At 36.7% G+C, this 18,229-nt stretch overlaps 1 protein-coding gene across 3 annotated transcripts in view; it reads left to right on the top strand.

Annotated features, from left to right (window-relative positions):
- GANC (glucosidase alpha, neutral C) overlaps positions 1-18,229 on the top strand; it is a 28,223-nt gene that overhangs the window by 3,993 nt on the left and 6,001 nt on the right. For all 3 annotated transcript variants that reach the window (XM_032229075.1, XM_032229057.1, XM_032229066.1), the window contains exons 3-19: positions 304-412; positions 2,056-2,183; positions 3,402-3,584; positions 3,821-3,869; positions 4,212-4,278; positions 5,053-5,149; positions 8,933-9,113; positions 9,366-9,516; positions 9,723-9,961; positions 11,276-11,402; positions 11,639-11,718; positions 12,401-12,544; positions 13,581-13,677; positions 14,897-14,998; positions 15,301-15,544; positions 17,436-17,500; positions 17,924-18,000. In XM_032229075.1, the coding sequence (XP_032084966.1) occupies positions 2,074-2,183; positions 3,402-3,584; positions 3,821-3,869; positions 4,212-4,278; positions 5,053-5,149; positions 8,933-9,113; positions 9,366-9,516; positions 9,723-9,961; positions 11,276-11,402; positions 11,639-11,718; positions 12,401-12,544; positions 13,581-13,677; positions 14,897-14,998; positions 15,301-15,544; positions 17,436-17,500; positions 17,924-18,000 (2,013 nt within the window). In that variant the 5' untranslated portion in view covers positions 304-412; positions 2,056-2,073. The remainder of the gene's footprint in view (positions 1-303; positions 413-2,055; positions 2,184-3,401; positions 3,585-3,820; positions 3,870-4,211; positions 4,279-5,052; positions 5,150-8,932; positions 9,114-9,365; positions 9,517-9,722; positions 9,962-11,275; positions 11,403-11,638; positions 11,719-12,400; positions 12,545-13,580; positions 13,678-14,896; positions 14,999-15,300; positions 15,545-17,435; positions 17,501-17,923; positions 18,001-18,229) is intronic.

Raw genomic sequence — 18,229 nt, 5'->3', positions numbered from 1 at the left:
TTAATAAATATTAAATATTAAAATATTTAATAAATCTCTTTTTAATATTTAATACTTTGTTATTAAATACTTAGTTATTAAACACTTTAAAAATATTAAATACTTTAATAAATATTAAATACTTTAATAAATATTAAATATTTAAGATTTGAAATTATGTAATTTAGACCCATTGGTCTAATGGTATTTAGTCAACTCTTTGAATATGATCACATGGAATTTAGTCAATTTTTTGAATATGATCACATTATCATCTATAATACAGGTAATATAAATTTTTATGTTCTTTGTTGGGTACATCAGGCGTCAGAAATGTTTATGTCCTGGGAAATCCCCGTACCAAGCCTTACTACAAACTGTGGAACTATCCAACAGCAATGTCAAATTCCAAATTTTCAATGAAGAGAACAAGGTAGGAGTACCTCTCAGTGTTTGATCAAAAACATTGATGCTCAGTTTGCTTGTAAAATCAGTCTTTTTGATCTGGTGGATGTTAGATAGTATTTTACATTATGTTGGGAAGTATTTAAATGATTTTAGCTAGTATTTATTTAGCTTTGTGACCTTTGCACGGCAAAGGTGCGGTGGTATCATGTAATATTTCAAAAGCTCCTTCCATAATTAATGTTATATACATTATTTTATTTATCAAGCAATTTGTTTTCAAATGTTTTGTGCCATGAAGCCAGGTAAACATATAGGTAGTCCTCATTTAAAGTCCAATGATTCAGCGATCTTTCAAAGTTACAATGGTGCTGAATAAAGGAGCTGGTCCTCAAAGTTTCAGTCATTGAAGCATCCTCAAAATTCAGACACCCCTCAGGCCCACCTGCAATTATGAATGCCTTTTGGCTGCCCACCTATCTACTACGGCCAACTGCCACAACAACGTGTCCACTTCAGTGCACCCTAATGCTGTACTAACCAAGGTCTTCTTTCATGTTGCTTTCTTTCATGCATCTATAGACAGGATTTATCTTGTTCCCCATCCAGAGCCTCCATTTGCACTCCAGCCAGGGCCTTCCTTCATGCCCCGCCTTGGTGCTTCTTTCATGAAAGAAGCCCGGCATGTGAAAGAAGCCCCTTCTGTTGGTGTGTGCACCATCATTTTGAAACTCATGATTTTTCATCATGCCTAAACCAAACCCTGGTTGGATCCATGTTTGTGTTAAGCCAGAGAGCAATTTATTTATGGGCTTAGAAAGTGGTGGAAACCTATATATTAGGTCTGTAATCAAAATTTATGGATTATGTTAGGAAACCCAAATATTAATTTGTTTAATATGGTTGAACAAAGCATACAAATGAGAGCAGTATTTAGCTCTGAAGTTAGAAAAGGTCAGGGATTTCAATAGATGTTTCTTAAGTCTTACTAAAACTATGAATGGTGCCTTCAGCAGATTGTCCTTTGCCCTGATTAATTGCAAGGAGAATATTACCATGGGTTACTATGGGAAACTAGAGTCCAAAATGTTCCAATATTTTAATTATTCATCAACTTATTTTAAAACTTGTAAGCTACCCATAATCACTTTATAAGGGAGATAGTTGACATAATGAATGAATGAAAAATAAATAAATAAATAAATAAATAAATAAATAAATAAATAAATAAATAATACAATTCAATACATACTGTATCTATTCAGATATTTGGTCTACTGAATTCAGTCACGCTCCTGTTTCAATATGTAGAGGATAATATTAAATACCTAGACTAATGAATGATATAGCTATTCCCATTTTATTTAAGATGGACAGAAAACTATAAAGTTTTCGGTGTGAACTTTCTTGCTGAAAGCAGTTTAGAATGCTGTTAGGTACTGTATGTCATTATTACTGATTTGCTTCTAATCTGTTTGGTAGCAAACACTCACAAATAAGATTCTTTTCATTAGAGAACTTACAGTATGTTGAAACTGTCTTTTTTATTATTTTGACTACTGGTAAATAATAATAAAAAAGAGAATTGATGTTTTGTAAGAAATTGGTGTTTTGTCTAGTATAGCATAATAGTATTTTCTAATCCTTTTCCTGTGTTTATTCAATTACTAGGTAACTCTTTCAGTAGAAATGTATGAAATAGAGGGCAATATTTTCAGGCTTAAAATAAATGAGGTAATTCCACTCAAGCCAAGATATGAAGTCCCTGATGTTCTCATAAAGGAACCAGCTAGCTTGAGGTAAGTTATGGGAAGTGATATCAGGGTAGATTGGGAACAAGACCTCTTTTTGGCAAAATTTATATATATATAAAACTATTATATATATTTATGTATTTATAATTATAAATCAACATATAAACCAACTATTTATACGTATGTTAAGTTTTAGCTTTCCAGTTTAGAAAAGAAATATCAGGATATTTTTAAAGGAATATTGTGTCAGATATTTTACTACATATGGAGTAAATATGGACCTCATTCAAATAAATATTGTTTATTATTGAACAGCACACATAGCTAGAGTTTTTATATGATGCATTTATGTTCTTCACATATAGTATTTTGAGAGTTTTTTTCATTTTAATATTTTTCCTATTTAGCCCCCCTGTCATTTAAATTGCTTTAAATAAAATGAAATTTGCTTCCTGTGATCTTAGAATGAGATTAATAACAATTAAGCAAAAACCTAATTTACTTTATAGTTTTATACTTAATACTTTCTATAAGAATAAAGCCTTATACTTTACATAATGAGCGCTATATTTCAAAATATCTGAAGGATATCACAGCCAAGCAGAATCTGGCATACTTTATTTAATTATTTATTTTTAATATTGCAAAAATGATCTCATCAGCTAGTAGGTAGTGACGAACCTTTGTCCTTTCCTTGTATTACAATGTTTAACTTTTATTTGCTTTAACATACGTATAAAGAGAAAAATACAGAAAGAAAAAGAGGATCAACTAGAAAGCTAATCCAAAATTCCCACATTATTAATCATAGGGGAAACAGCTCAGTTATTAAAAACAGCATTTAACCCTGGGTACCCTGAATAATCTTGTTCAGTCTTCCCATTCAACTGATAAACAATCCATGAGCAGTTTTTCTGTCACAACCAAATAATTTTCAATGTACACTCCATGCTTAATGTTTCTTTTGCTAGAATTGATAGCTTTTTAAAAGAATGTTTAGCCATTCCCAGTTGCAATATGCTTTTTTCCTCTTTTTAAACCAAAGTGGCAAAAATATCTAGTACATACTGTATATCCAAAGATACTGGTATTTGTTGCAGAAATGTATGACAAAAAAGGATCAGCTTTTTTATTTTACACACACATACACACACACTTGATGCTTGTGGAACTCATCAGTTTCCAGATTTGCTATTATTTGTAATATGAACAAAAAAATGTTATGAAATATTTTTTCTATGCCGGTCTTTTTTCATTTCCAAGGCTGAAGATATTAGAGAAAGATGCAGACAAACTTGTGCTGGTAGGTGCTGATCAAGACCAGCAGATTCATATAATGGCAAAACCTTTTCAAATACAGCTTATCTCTAAGGATGAAATTTTACTGAGCATGAATTCCAATGGCTTGTTGTATTTCGAACACCTACAGTCACCACCTCAAAGCAGGTATGATATTACTTTAATATATAAAAGAAAAGGGGGGAAATGAAAAAGATAAAGGAACAAATAGAAAAAAGGCAAAAATATAACATGAAACATACAAAAAGCAATATTGGTATCTGTGCTGATCTAAGTACAGATAAATTATTGCAGGTTGGGCTAACTAACATTCTTATTTTAAAATAAATTCTTTTGTGAAGATCTGCTTGTAATTATACACTGAATACATTTGATTTTTAAAGGAAATCTACTTCACAAGAAAAGGAAAGTGGACTGTCAGACTCTTTTAAGGTAAATTTAATCTGTAGATTTATGGATTTTTGTCTGGTGTGTTTATCCAAGGGACAAATCAGTCCTGTGGTGGAAATAATAAGATTTGATTTTTAAAATAATATTTTTAATTTTTTAATCTGGAAGGGATCAGTGCATTATTTGAGTACAACATAAATAAGACAGTTACTAACAATTATTAACTAGGGCATGGTCTGAATTCTACAGTGATTTGATTGTAGAATATTGCTTGGAATTAGTTGTAACCCAGAGCTAGATTGGAAACTGATTGTATTCTAAGACAATGCTAAATTCTGTTGGCTAGTCGAAGATACAGTTACATTTCTTTTCCTTTTATCTAAGGAAACTGAAGAAGATTTAGATCTCTGGGAAGAAACATTTGGCACCTTTTTAGACATCAAAGCTAATGGTAAGTAGCTCAGAGACCATCATTCTTTTTCAGCTCTGAATTTGATCAGTTTGATTGAAATCTCATCAGTTTTTATATGAAAACTTGGATATCATGCAAGTTTGGGTCATTTCCATTTTTGTAAAAGTAATTATAAAAATATTGGGGATCATTTCTTGCTACCTTGGGATATTGAAAATAGCATGCAATGTTGCCAATGTTTAGCTATTGTCTAATAATTTAAAATGTTATCCTTTCTCTCAATCATACTAATGTATGAGGGTGAAGGTTCATTCTCTGAGCTTATGGGTTAGTTTCCGGATGTTTCATTACCAGGCTAGATAACAACTTCAGGGGTGTTTAGAGGATATCACTGTCCGTGTTCTTCTATTTATAAGGACCTCAGGTGTGAGCATGTCAAGTGAGGACCTTGTGACAGGTCATCTGTGAGTTATCAGTGAGTCTTTTGATGGGTCTTGTAATGGATCTTGTTATAAGGAGATTACCTCAGGTCAAGGAGATGAACAGCAGGGGGGAGGGGTGTTGCGGGGGTTGGTTGAGGGTCAGTGCTGTCTCTGGTTGGTTGGGCAGTTGATTTGGATTCTGAGGGATTCGTAGGCTGGTTGTAGGTAAATGTGTCTGTTGATGGAATTGCTTGTGGAGTGCCAGGCTTCAATGAACTCATGAGCGTGGCAGATGGTAGCATGGCCAATGATTTTGGTGTTGCTCCAAATTTACTCTTTCATGCTGCCCTGTGTTTTCACTTCCTCACAATGCTACTCTGTCTTGACACAGGCCCTAGCAGTGTGGGTTTAGATGTTTCTTTGCATGGATATAAACATGTCTATGGAATACCTCAGCATGCAGAAACCCTTCTCTTGAAAAATACCAGGTAATGAAATAAGCATAAAAAATAGTGAAATTTTCTGAACGTCACTGTCAATGTTCCCTCTAATTTTTTTTCAGTGTGTGCAGAAAAATATAGTGTTCAAGCAGCACATTTTCATGCCTGAGCACCTGAATTTTTTTTAGCCATAATTGCCATCAGAGCAGATGTTGGGAGGGGGGCAAGGAGGAAAATGGTCCCCTCCCTCTCCCTCAGACCCCCAGGAAGGAATGGAGGGGAGGGGGAGGGAAAGGAAAGAAAATGGGAAACAAGAAAAGGAAAGGAAAAAGGAAAGGAAATGGGAAAGAAGGAAAGGAAAAAGGAAAGGAGAAAGGAAAAGAAAAGAGAAAGGAAATAGAAAAGAAGGAAAGGAAAAAGGAAAGGAAGTTAGAAGAAGGACAGAAAGGAAAAGGAAAGAGTGGAAAGGATTGGTACTGCTCAAAAATCAAGTCTCAAGATCCCGTGGACCCCTTTGGCTCAGGCATTCCAATTCCACGCTGCTTCCCTCTCTCCCCAAAGCGAAGGGATCGCAGAAAAAATGCTGAGCCCAGAACTGGGCTTCAGACGAGGCAATGCCTGAGAAACCCCAGATGTGCAGAGAAACGCAGGCTACAACCAGCGAATCCCATTTTCCCAGGAACTGACGAAGCCCCAGAGGACCAATGGAAATTCTCCCTTCTGCAGTGTCATCGATCTCCAGGCAGAGTCTTCCTTGATTTCATCAATCAGAAATCAGAGTTCAGAAGGGAGGGAAGGGGGATATTTTCAGTCACATTTAAAGACATTAAAAAACACTGCGCTGCAGTTTGAAACTTGTGCGCGGTGTTTTTTTGTTACCTGCGCGGCCGCGCGCACAGCTTAGAGGGAACGCTGGTCACCGTAGCTCAAGACTTTTGTTCCAAGATCTGGGGGCTTTTGGCTACTAACAATCATAGCTATGCCAAATTAATAGTATAACATTAAATGAAACACAACATTCACTGTGTTCCACATTCAGTACCAGGAGGAAGTAGCTCAGCAGCATCTCTCCTAACATCTAGAATATCGCACAGCATCCTTAGACAGCATTGCTAATCCATTCAACTGATCCTTTCTTGCAACCCAGTGTGAAACAATGGTGGAGGTGTTGGATTAGAACAGGGAAGACCAAGACTCCTATTCCCTTTAGCTGTGGAAGTTCATTGATTTATGTTTTTTCCTGCTTCTTGCTCCCCATCTCCTGTTTTCTTCAACATAAAGTTTCAGAGCACTCAATTGCTGAAAGTGACCTTTTGCTTTCTTTGCAGTTACAAGGTTTTCCCAAGAGTTACATTCTAGATAAATATTTTCTTTCAAATATCCCTTGCAAGTCCCAAAGGTGCTTTTCCAGGAGGCAACTGGATTTTTTTGTTTTTCCTTTGAACACAGTTCGCTTCTCAACAAAGAAGTTTCTTCAGCTCTGGATGGTAGAGAGTGGAAAGATCCAGTCAGAGCTGAAGAAGCTTCTTGAATGAAAAAAACACCTTTGGGACAAGCATGACCTGAATGACTGAGAATCTCCATAGACCAGCTTTACTGGTTGAGGAATTCTGGGAGTTGAAGTCCCCAAGTCTTAAAGTTGTCAAGGTTAGAGCCCCCTGCTATAGACTATCCCTTGCAAGAAAAATAGAATGGAGGACATGCTCAGTCTATTCTGCCTTTTCCTTTGCATTAACTGCAGGATTCAGTGCTCAGCAAAATGTATGCAGGTGGTCCTTGATTAAACCATTCGTTTAGTGACCTTTCAAAGTTACAACAGCACTGAAAAAAGGGACTTATGACCGTTTTTCGCACTTACGACCATTGCAGCATCCCCGTGGTCACATGATCAAAATTCAGACACTTGGCAAGCTGGTGTGTGTTTATGAAGGTTGCAGTGTTCAGGGGTCATGTGATCATCTTTTGTGACCCCCCCTGATATGCAGTCAATGACAAAGCTAGATTCATTTAACAGCCATGTTACTAACTTAACAGCTGCATGGATTCACTTAACAACTGTGACAAGAAATGGAGCAAAACTCACTTAGATCTCTGTTGCTTAGCAAAGGACATTTTGGGCTCAATTGTGGTCATAAATCAAGGACTGCCTGTAATATGCAAATATCTTTATAAAAATACCTTCGTGCAAAGGCATAGACATGTATAAGTTTTTACAAGGAAAAAGGGGGCTATATACAACTCCAAGATTGCTATCCTAAGTATATTTGCTAGGAAATAAGCTTTGTTTAAATTTATATTTGGATTGTTATTGTTAAATCAGAATAGTTATGATCTCCCTGAGAGTCGGGGTTCCAAGATACATCCAGCCAACTATAATCTGACAGCAGGGCTGCCTGTTGTAGAATAGCACAGAGTATGAACAGCATTCACCCATGCAGTGATGTGAGATGTTGATGACAGATGACTTCACTAAATAATGTGTTATTTATAGCATGAGGCACCCTTTCCTGTTTTACTGACCTCCAAATACATAGGATATCGATCTGTATAATCCCTAATTTATATTATTTAGTATAACTTGTGCCATTTCCATACAAAAGCGTATCTTGAACCAATTTATAAAACATGATGTACACAACAGCAATATGTTAACAGGGAGAGATGATCCTCCTTATTCCATTGTGTCATTATCCACAGTTGTGCTTATCTGTTGTTGAAAACTAATGCGCATACAGGTAGTCCTCAACTTACAACTACAATCGAGCCCAAACTTTATGTCGTTCAGTGAGAAATTTGTTAAGTGAGCTTTGTCCCATTTTATGACTTTTCTTGCTACATTTGTTAAGTGAATCCCTGCAGCTGTTAAATTAGTAACACAGTTGTTAAGTGAATCTTGTTTCCTCATTGACTTTGCTTGTCTGAAGATCACAAGGGACAATCACATGATTCCGGGACACTGCAGCCATCGTAAATGTGAATCAGTTGTCAAGCATCCAAATGTAAATCACATGACCATGGGGATGCTACAATGCTCTTAAGTGTCACGAGGCATCATATGGTTTTCTCACAGCAAGCAGTATTGTTCTTTTAAAAAAAACCACACACACTCCGCTGGTGATAAAAGAGGTCATCCCTTTGGAGTCATTCATGACCTTTCAAGGGTTCTTTTGATTGCACTACTAAATGCTAGTTTTGCTCACAGACTTCTTTGGTAATTAGAATGAGCAATCTGTAGGCAGCAATGGCATCTAGGATTGCAATATACCTTCCACCAAGATCCTAAAAGACCCAAGTGAAGTGGAGAAGCCAAGATTAGCTACACAGTCATGATTAGCTGAATGAGTTGCTCCAAAGGACAAGGGTGCCCATTGTTGCAAATAGTCTCACCATCAGATTGACACCATGTGATATGCTGTGAGCGAGCAAGGAGAAGGAAGAGCAGCAAATAGAGGCGTGTTGCATAAAATGGTCTCAGTAGATGAATACTGAAAGCCAGAATGGTCAATTCTATATAGAGATACAGAAAGTTAGGATATAAATCCAAAGGGGTGAACAGATGGACAGATGATCAAAGCCAGACATCTTACTCAGCAATCTGGTTGTCACATTATGCACTAAGTGTTATGATAACAGAACTGCAACAAAACTGGAAGAATATTAGGACAAAGAATGGTATAAATTGTGACTATGGACAACTCATTCCATAGTACCAGAAGGCAATTGCAGCACTATAATACCCTCTTCTTGTGCTGGATGACATAAAATAATATCTCAATAGAGATATAATATGAATAATATCTCAATAGCAATTCAATTGTCTTTGTGTTCCAGTGATGACAACGTCTACCGGCTTTATAATCTAGATGTCTTCGGGTATACCATCCACAGCAAAATGGGCATTTATGGTTCAGTGCCCTTACTCTTAGCCCATAAGCCTGATCAGACAATTGGAGTGTTTTGGCTAAATTCTTCAGAAACGTTGGTGGAGATTTCTACAAAAGCTTCAACAAAGGTGAGATGTAGTATGTTGTGCATGGACGTGTAAGCCATATTGTGTAAGAATTAATAACATTATAAAGCATCTTCCACCCACCTGAAAATCTCATGTTGAGTTGGACAACATTGACCACCTAGCCATCTTGGTCATTGGAAGTTATTGTTAATACTGGAAAACTTTTTGCAGACTTTTTTATCCTACCTTTATTATTTTTTAATAAATGCATTTAACACTATTTTTAAGTATTTGTATATGTTTGTTTTAAAGGTTTTACCTTCCCAAACTCCAGACATGTCCAAGCAGATGGTAGTGCCTCAAACTGATGTACGCTGGATGTCAGAAAGTGGAATCATTGACATGTTCATCCTAAAGGGACCCAGTCCTTTTGATATTTTTAAACAGTATGGACAGCTAACAGGTATTGGTTTATGAAGAAATCACCTTTATCCCTCCCTTGCAGTCTTCCATAATTAATCTACCAACCATACAATATATGGCATGGAAAAATGACCTGATTATTTTCATTAAGTGGAAGAATAAAAATGAAATATTTATCATTTAATGTGCTCTTAGTTATATTTTGAATGGCAGCACAATTTTTTTTCCTCTTCGTTTTTCTCATAGGCACTCAGGCTCTGCCTCCTCTCTTCTCTCTTGGGTACCATCAATGCCGCTGGAATTATGAAGATGAGGATGATGTAGAAAAAGTGGATGCAGGTTTTGATACCTTTGATATCCCCTATGATGTCATATGGCTAGACATTGAGCACACGGATGGCAAACGGTACTTCACTTGGGACAAGAAGAGATTTCCCAATCCTGAGAAGATGCAGAAGGAGATACTTATGAAGAAAAAACGCAAGGTATGTAATACACTAAAAATAGAGGGAAAGTAATACAGCTACACGGCTTTTTGTATCCATCGGTGTCTACTGAAAGCATGTATTTCCTTGAAATTTTTAAAATAAATGTTGTCGTTTGGAAAGAAATACATCTATGGAAGAAAACAATCACACTAGGAAATTCCCTTGAATAGTCTAAAGCAGGGACGTGCAGTCACTAGAGGCAGGGGAGGCGTGGCCTCACCAGTCATGAGGAAAAGGAAAGCATTTTAAAGAATTTTTTAAAAATAATTAAAGTCAAGGTAGTTGCTACCAGATTTTAAGTCACAGTGACTTGGAACAGTGCTTAGTGTTAACTATAGGAGGAGGCCAGAGAACTAGGGGCCTCTTTTGCATAAGGAATTTTTCGCCTTTTAAGAGTTAACCAAGGGTTAAAAAGCAAAGAATTCCTTATGCAAATGAGGCACGTGTTCTCTCGCCTCCTGTAGAGGGCATTTTTAGAGGCTTTTTAGAGTCTCTGGGAGCAACTAGCTCAGTCTGACTCAGAGCTCTGGCCTTTTATGAGGGCAGAGTTGAAATCCTCTCTGAAACAGCTGGAAAAGGTGCGTGTGTGGGGAGGGGGGAGGAATTCAAAAAGTTTGATTGCATGCAAAACTCACGTTGCCTTTTCAAACACACACACACACACACACAGCTGGATAAAAGTATATAAGCCCAGCTTCACTGAAAAGGCAAGGTGATTCACCTGCAATCAAAGGCTCCGATCAGAAGGCAGCAGGGGAAGGGGGGGGGGGTATGGCAGAGGAGCTGCTTTCAAGCCTTTGGAAAATATATCCAATCCAACTTCTGTGTTTGTGTTTGAGAGTGAGTGAGTGAGAGAGGGATCCAAGTTCTCTGTGTGCGTGCGTCTGTTTGAGAGAGGGGGGAGGGAGGAAGGAGGGGGAGGGAGAAGAAAAAGAATGAGAAAACTTATTTTGCAAGGGGGAAAAATGCTGTCGCTTTAAATCGGAACTGAGTATGCCTGTCTGTGGAATTCTGGGAGTTGAAGTCCACAAGTCTAAAAAGCTGCCTCACCAGCCATAAAACTCACTGCACGTCACTGGTCTAAAGCATTCTCTATTTTTCCCCAGCTAACTTGGGAAGTTTTTTGGCTTCTTACATACACTTTTTCATCTGCTTTAATTTGCTGAAAACCAGTTTAATTGGGGATTCTGGAAATTATGAATCCAAAGCATCTAGAAGAGAATATCAGCTTATGGAAGGCTAATCTAAACATCCCTGCAACGTATTATTCAGTCAACAATAAGGCTGTGTTATTATCTCTCATGTTGGCAGCTGGTTGTCATTGTGGACCCTCATGTTAAGATTGATCCTCTTTATACCATGTACTCACAAGCAAAAGCAAAAGGATTCTTTGTAAAAGATCATAAAGGTGAAGATTTTGAGGGCATCTGCTGGCCAGGTAATAAACTCTTCACTTTATAAATCACTTTGAAGAAGCACATAGGAGGTAGATCAAAATAGATTTTCTCGTTAATTGTCAGAACCAGAAATGACAGTAATAGGTATCTGTCTCATGTATCATTACATTGGCTTGAACATTAATATTTTCTATTACTGTAATGGGATACGACACACACGAAAAAGCCAGTTTTGCTTTTTCTTCCTGCAAATATAATACAATCCTAACATCTGTAGGTCGCTCATCATACCTGGATTTTACCAATCCTGAAGTCCGACACTGGTATGCAGATCAATTTGACTTCAAAACGTACAAGGTTTGTGTTTTATAATGATATGGTCAGTACACAGAATAGTACTATCTATTAATGTGATTTCTATACAACCTTGGTTGCTTAATTTTGGAAATATGGAAAAAGACAAAATCTAAATAGCTTTGGCAATTATAAATAAAATCCATTCAGAATATAAAATGATGGACTAAAGTAGGACGTCTTTTGCATAGTCATCTCTGTGTAAAATATCTAGAGACATTTTAGCTCATGCAAATTCCATTAGAGATAAAGTTGGAAATAAGAGGAATGTACACCATCTTAAATACTTTATTTGGTTTAACGTCTATTTGAATTGAGAAGTTATGTGAGATATCCTCGTTCTGAAGAACTCCCAAGAAGTAAATCTTCATATCCAGTGGTGGGATTCAGCCAGTTCGCACCACTTCGGGAGAACTGGTTGTTAACTTTCTGAGCAGTTTGGTGAACTGACTGTTGGAAGAAATCACTAGGAAATCACAATTGGTTGTTAAATTATTTGAATCCCACTACTGTTCATATCTCTGCTCAGTTGGATCTCAGGCACAAGGGACAGTCTAGGAGACAATGGAAAAGAAAAAAAAAGCACACCTTTCAAAGCACAAAACAAAATAAATTAGTATCAGTATTTAAATACAGTTCTTGTACTTAACTAATACATTAAAGAAACTTAAATGTTGGCCTACAGAGTTCTTCTGAAATTGTTTTTATCTGGAATGATATGAATGAGCCTTCAGTCTTCAAAGGGGTAGAACAAAGCATGTCAAAAGACGCTATTCATTATGGCAAATGGGAACATCGAGATGTTCATAACCTCTATGGCTTTTACCAGGTAGGACAATTGCAACTGAATTAACAATTATAATACTGGTAGTTCTTATTATGGCATTGCCTGTTGCTGCTTATCCTGCATTTTATCTTAATCAAAGTGGATTATAAATTCATTAATAAAAAAAACCAGTGCCATTATAACCGCAATAATAATTTGTTTTAAATCTTTGTACAATAATAAATTATTTTAAAATCTTTGTAGCTGTTAATGTTACTTAAAAACAAACTTCAGCAAAGTATATTGCACAATATCATATTTTATTCCAAAACATTACAAAGTACATTTCTTTATTATATATAATGTCATTCTTTCCTTTCTTTCTATTCCTAAGTTATGTCACTTCTGTGTTCAATAAGTTTTGCTGTATTTTATCATTTTATCATTCCGGGCCCTCACTTTTGTATAATTCCAATCCCATTGCAACATTTGCTAAAAATGTTTTGCTTACCATTACTGTTCTGCATAGTGATTACAGTCCTGAATAAGATACAGGAGACCGTAAGTTCTAGTCCCCCTTTAAGAATGGGTGTGAAAACCAGCTGGGTGACTTTGTGTCAGTCATAGTCTCTCACCCCAACTCACCTCACAGTTGTGAGGAAAATGTCTACGGAGATTCTCAATCAACCAGGTCATGGTTGTCCCAAAAGTGGTTTTTCAAACAAGCAACTGGACCATCTTTGCTTTTCCTTGAAGATGTTTTGCTTCTCACCCAAGGAGCTTTTTCAGTTCTGAGCTGAAGAAGCTTCTTGGATGAGAAGCAAAATGCCTTTAAGGAAAAAAACAAAGAAAGTCCAATTGCCTTTTGAACAAGAACCTTTGGGACATTTGTGAGGAAAATAAACCACCCTGAGTTGTTCAAAGTAAAAATGGGATATCTATATAATAACAACAATGTATCTTGTCTTTTTATGTACACTGAGAGCATAAGCACCAAAGACAAATTCCTTGTGTGTCCAATCACACTTGGCCAATAAAGAATTCTAGTCTAGTCTAGTCTATTCAATAGTGGTAATAATACATATATATATATATTTAGCAAATGGCAACCGCAGAAGGGCTGGTGAAACGAAGTGGAGGACTGGAGAGACCCTTTGTTCTTACCCGCTCTTTCTTTGCTGGATCACAGAAGTATGGTAAGTGTCGAGGAAGACTGATTTTTCTCTGGTATTGCCCTTGTCTGGATTTAACCATTTCTAGGCTACTCGATGATTTGAACGATTGTGTATGTTTGAAAGTAAAAGAGATGTAAGTATTTGTGCACATATTCCCTTTAATCCTACTCTGATCCACAGTTAAACCAGATGACCTCTAGGGAATTATAGTTAATCAGATTTAGAACAATTTAGGCTGTTAAACTGAAATACAGATTTATTTCATCTGCTGGCTTGAGTCCAAATGAGATCCATGCCATTCTGTTTGCTTATTACCAAGGGTATTGGTGAACTTCATTTTTTAAAACTACTTTAAAAAAAAAAATCATTGTAAACAAATCATGCACTCTCTGTCCCCACAGTCGTGACAGCCATGCTCTGCGAGACATTGTAACATGTTGAATTAGAAATGGGAAGACATGCAAAGCACCTGACATGCCGACAGATGGAGAATATAACAAATGCTTTGCTGTTGTACTTTAGTCTCTTTTTACATGGCAAATGATTTTCTTAAAATAAAAATATTCTCTATTCTGGACCTTAATTATTACAAGCTGCCTAGAGTTATCTCTATGTGAGATGAAATAAATACACGAATTAAATAAATAAGAAGTAAATAATGAAAATTATAAAAAATAATGGGAGAGCAAATTCCAAACTTTTAAGGTGGCCAGATTTTTAAGACAGTGAAAAATCACTTAGTTATCGAGACTACAACATCTATAGGATCTTATGGAGTGCAAATTCCACAGTTTCATCTTATTTGTGCCGTGTCACACATACAAAAGCAGTAGAATTTGTGTCATATTAGCATAACACTACTTTTGTCACTAGACACACAAAGATGCCTCTGCTTAACTATTTTCCAAGTATACTTACAGCCTTAAAGACATGGGAAATCATATCACATTACATGGAATATGTGTTAAAAATCAAACCATAAAAAACTGTGGAATACAGCTCTTCTTAAATTAGAAACAGTGTTGTAAGTAACTTAGGCTTTTGCAATTGTGTGGATCCATGATAATACATAATTTTCATGGCAATCCAATTTCCACTTAATAATTAACACTGTAAGGCCGACAACATATACCTGTAGTGACATAAAGTATGATATATATTGGGAAGTAAAGTCCATTCAATTCAATTGGCTTTACAGCTAAATACAGGTAGGGTTAACATTTTGCCCTGTGATCTGCAGGTGCAGTGTGGACTGGAGACAATAGAGCAGATTGGAGTTACTTGAAAATCTCCATTCCAATGTTGCTGACAATCAGCATTGCAGGAATTTCTTTCTGTGGAGGTAAGATATATATATTTCTTTATCAACTCCCTTTAACTGGACAAATGGCCTCCTTTCGTCTTGCAGAAAGTGTACTACGGTCCAATAAAACAAATTAAAAAGTAGTAAGTGAAGCTTCTAAAGTCTTAAGAGACTGAGACATTTCAATAGTTGCTTGTTTTTAATTAAAACATTTATACATTTTTCTGAAAATTACTTTGTTTGGTCTTAGGACATAGCATATAACTCTGTTAATAAATGTGGGCAATCCAAGAAGTTTGAATTTCTCACCAATTTCTGATAGTCTTTTTTTTGATGCCCAGCGGATGTAGGTGGTTTTATTGGAAATCCAAAACCAGAATTACTGGTTCGATGGTATCAGGCTGGGGCTTTGCAGCCTTTCTTCAGAGGCCATGCCATTTTGAAATCCAAACGTCGTGAGCCCTGGCTATTTGGGGAGAAGTACACAAAGATCATCAGGGAAGCTATTAAGGAGCGCTACTCCCTGCTTCCTTATCTTTATATGCTGTTTTATCAGGCACACAGCATGGCTGAACCAGTTATGAGGTAAGCCAGTCATTGAAAAGGTTTAATTTCTGCTTTATGCCAGAATATTTGTAACAGTTTATGACAACACATAAAATGTTAATGAAATATGTATTGAAATGCAGGGCTAGCATAGATGCTAGTTCACTACTTTAGCTGTGATCTTTTAGGACACCATCTATGTATCATGAGCTGGTAAAAAACAGGTCAATGGTAGGTTACCTTGAAACTCTTTCTAGGACTAAATGAGGTTTGGAATACAATTCCTAGTCAGACTTTCAAGATCTTACCTTAATCTCAATAAATATAGCTTTGGTGCTTATCTGTGGTGATGATTTCTTGGCCTGGTCTATCTAGTAGCGCTGACACCAGTTTTGCAAGTCTGATTGTGTTATACTACTTCCTCTGACTTATAGTTTGGAGGGTATCCGAGTTGCCTTTCAGTGTGTTCTGAATGTTCTGGATTTAATGTTTTATCCCTTGTTGCTTTGGCAACTGAGTTTGAATATGTCCATCAAGGTCATCTTTCTTACTCTCTATATATACAGCTTTCCAAGAGTTTTGCTATATGAAATGGTAGCAAATGATTTTTAAATCAAGTTTCCATTTAATGCTCTTGGTACTATTGTAAATTAGCTTTGTGGGGACTGGTGTATTTTCTTGGTCTTTGACTGGCATAGGTAAGGGTAAAGGTAAAGGTTTCCCCTTGCACATATGTGCTCGGTGCTCATCTCCGTTTCAAAAGTAAAGAGCCAGCATTGTCTCAAGACATCTCCGTAGTCATGTGGCCAGCATGACTAAACGCTGAAGGCATATGGAATGCTGTTACTTTCCCACCAAAGGTGGTTCCTATTTTTCTACTTGCATTTTTTCATGCTTTTGAGCTGCTAGGTTGGCAGAAGCTGGGACAAATAACGGGTGCTCACTCTGTTATGCAGCGCTAGGGATTCGAACTGACGACCTTTGTGATCGACAAGCTCAGCGTCGTAGCCACTGAGCCACCGCATCCCTTTTTGACTGGCATACCAGGGACCAAATTCTAAAAAATCGGTTGAACCAGGAAAAGTCAGGGGAAAAGTTAGGACCAAAGCTAAATTTGATTTGTTTAAATATGTGAATAAAGTTGATAAAATATCTTACACATTTAATAACTTCCTCTTTATACCACATTTGCATTATAATATTACAATTATAATTATTACAACTTCTGTGTTATAGTGGTGATTAAGCTGTGGCCCAGGAGCAAGAAGAAATTGTTTCTACTCCACCTCAGCCAAGGAAGCTTGCTGGATGACTGAGCTGTCAAACTCTCCCAACCCAATCTATTCAAAGGGTTGTTGTTCAGCTGTTCTCATTGTTGATCAGTGCATCTTTTAAACTGAAAACACAGCATTTGTTCTATGTGTTCAGTTTCCACTGAGAATGAAACTATAGATATAAATATATAGATACACACACACACCAGTGGTGGGATACGACCGGTACGCCCCAGTACAAGTGTACCGGTGCCTGCTGGGACCACCAGGTACCATTCTGGTACGGTGCTCTGGAGGGCCCGCCCACCCGCTCTCCTTACCACTATTTGAGCTGATCGGGGCATTTGTGCACTCGCGCGGCGTGTACAGCGCCTGCATAACACTCAGTGAGCATTTGGAGCTTCACAGGCAGTAGGTACACATGCGCATGCTGTGCGCATGCACATGGTGGGTGCCTGGCCCCATTGCACCATACCAGTTGACCACTGACACGCACACACAAACACACACAGAGATATTTTAAATAGTTAAAACAGCAACTTTAATGCCCACATCCAAAGCATGAACTTAAGAAGCTATAAATAGATGTAGTATAGGAAAGAAAATTACGCTCCTTAGCATTTATATGAATAGTAAAATGCCTTTGTTTTTCATAGGCCTCTCTGGGTGGAATTTCCAAAGGAATTAGAAACTTTTGGCATTGAAGATGAATACATGCTTGGTAAATTTAAATTATCCATAATGTCTACTATTTATTCTGAAGTTGCAGCATTATGTACCCCATTTATTAATTTTTCCTAATTTGTTTATTATTCCAATTTATATAGACACTTTTATAGGAATTGAAGGAGATGCATATTGTTGTATTGATTAAGGCTCCTCTGCGTTAACTGAGACATTGCTATTTCAGCATATTCTGCATTATAAATATAAGGGTTTGTTTGTTTTTCTGTGATACTTACAACCAGTCTCCTTGGGTGGCAGAGTTAATCAAGTAGCACAAGACATTCAGTGATGGACACAGACCTGAATATAAAGGTCTTCCTTAGAAATATAGATCACATTTATAAACAAGTATTTAAAATTCTTCTAGTTATAGGAGAAGAAAAGTGTAACAGATACATTTTTTATATTTTTAATTTAGGAAGTGCGTTATTGGTACATCCAGTCACTGCTCCAAGAATCAGTGCAATCAATGTCTTTCTGCCAGGCCCACAAGAGGTAAGACAAATAGAATTAATTCCCTCCTCCCAAACACACACACACACACACACAATTTTTTCATTAATATCTGGACTAAACTTGATTAGCTAGGCTTTTCTATTAAGATAATTAAATTTATCCGTGTACAAATAGCAGCTTGTACTATTATTTTAATAACCTCATGCAAACATTTTTTTTGTCAGGAAATATATGCAGTACTTGGCCATAATTTTTTTAAAAGTCAATA

This window comes from Thamnophis elegans, chromosome 1, assembly GCF_009769535.1.
Source record: "Thamnophis elegans isolate rThaEle1 chromosome 1, rThaEle1.pri, whole genome shotgun sequence".
NCBI classification, from domain to species: domain Eukaryota; kingdom Metazoa; phylum Chordata; class Lepidosauria; order Squamata; family Colubridae; genus Thamnophis; species Thamnophis elegans.
Note: the sequence above shows the minus strand (reverse complement) of the source record. Positions and strands in the feature narration are given on the sequence as shown.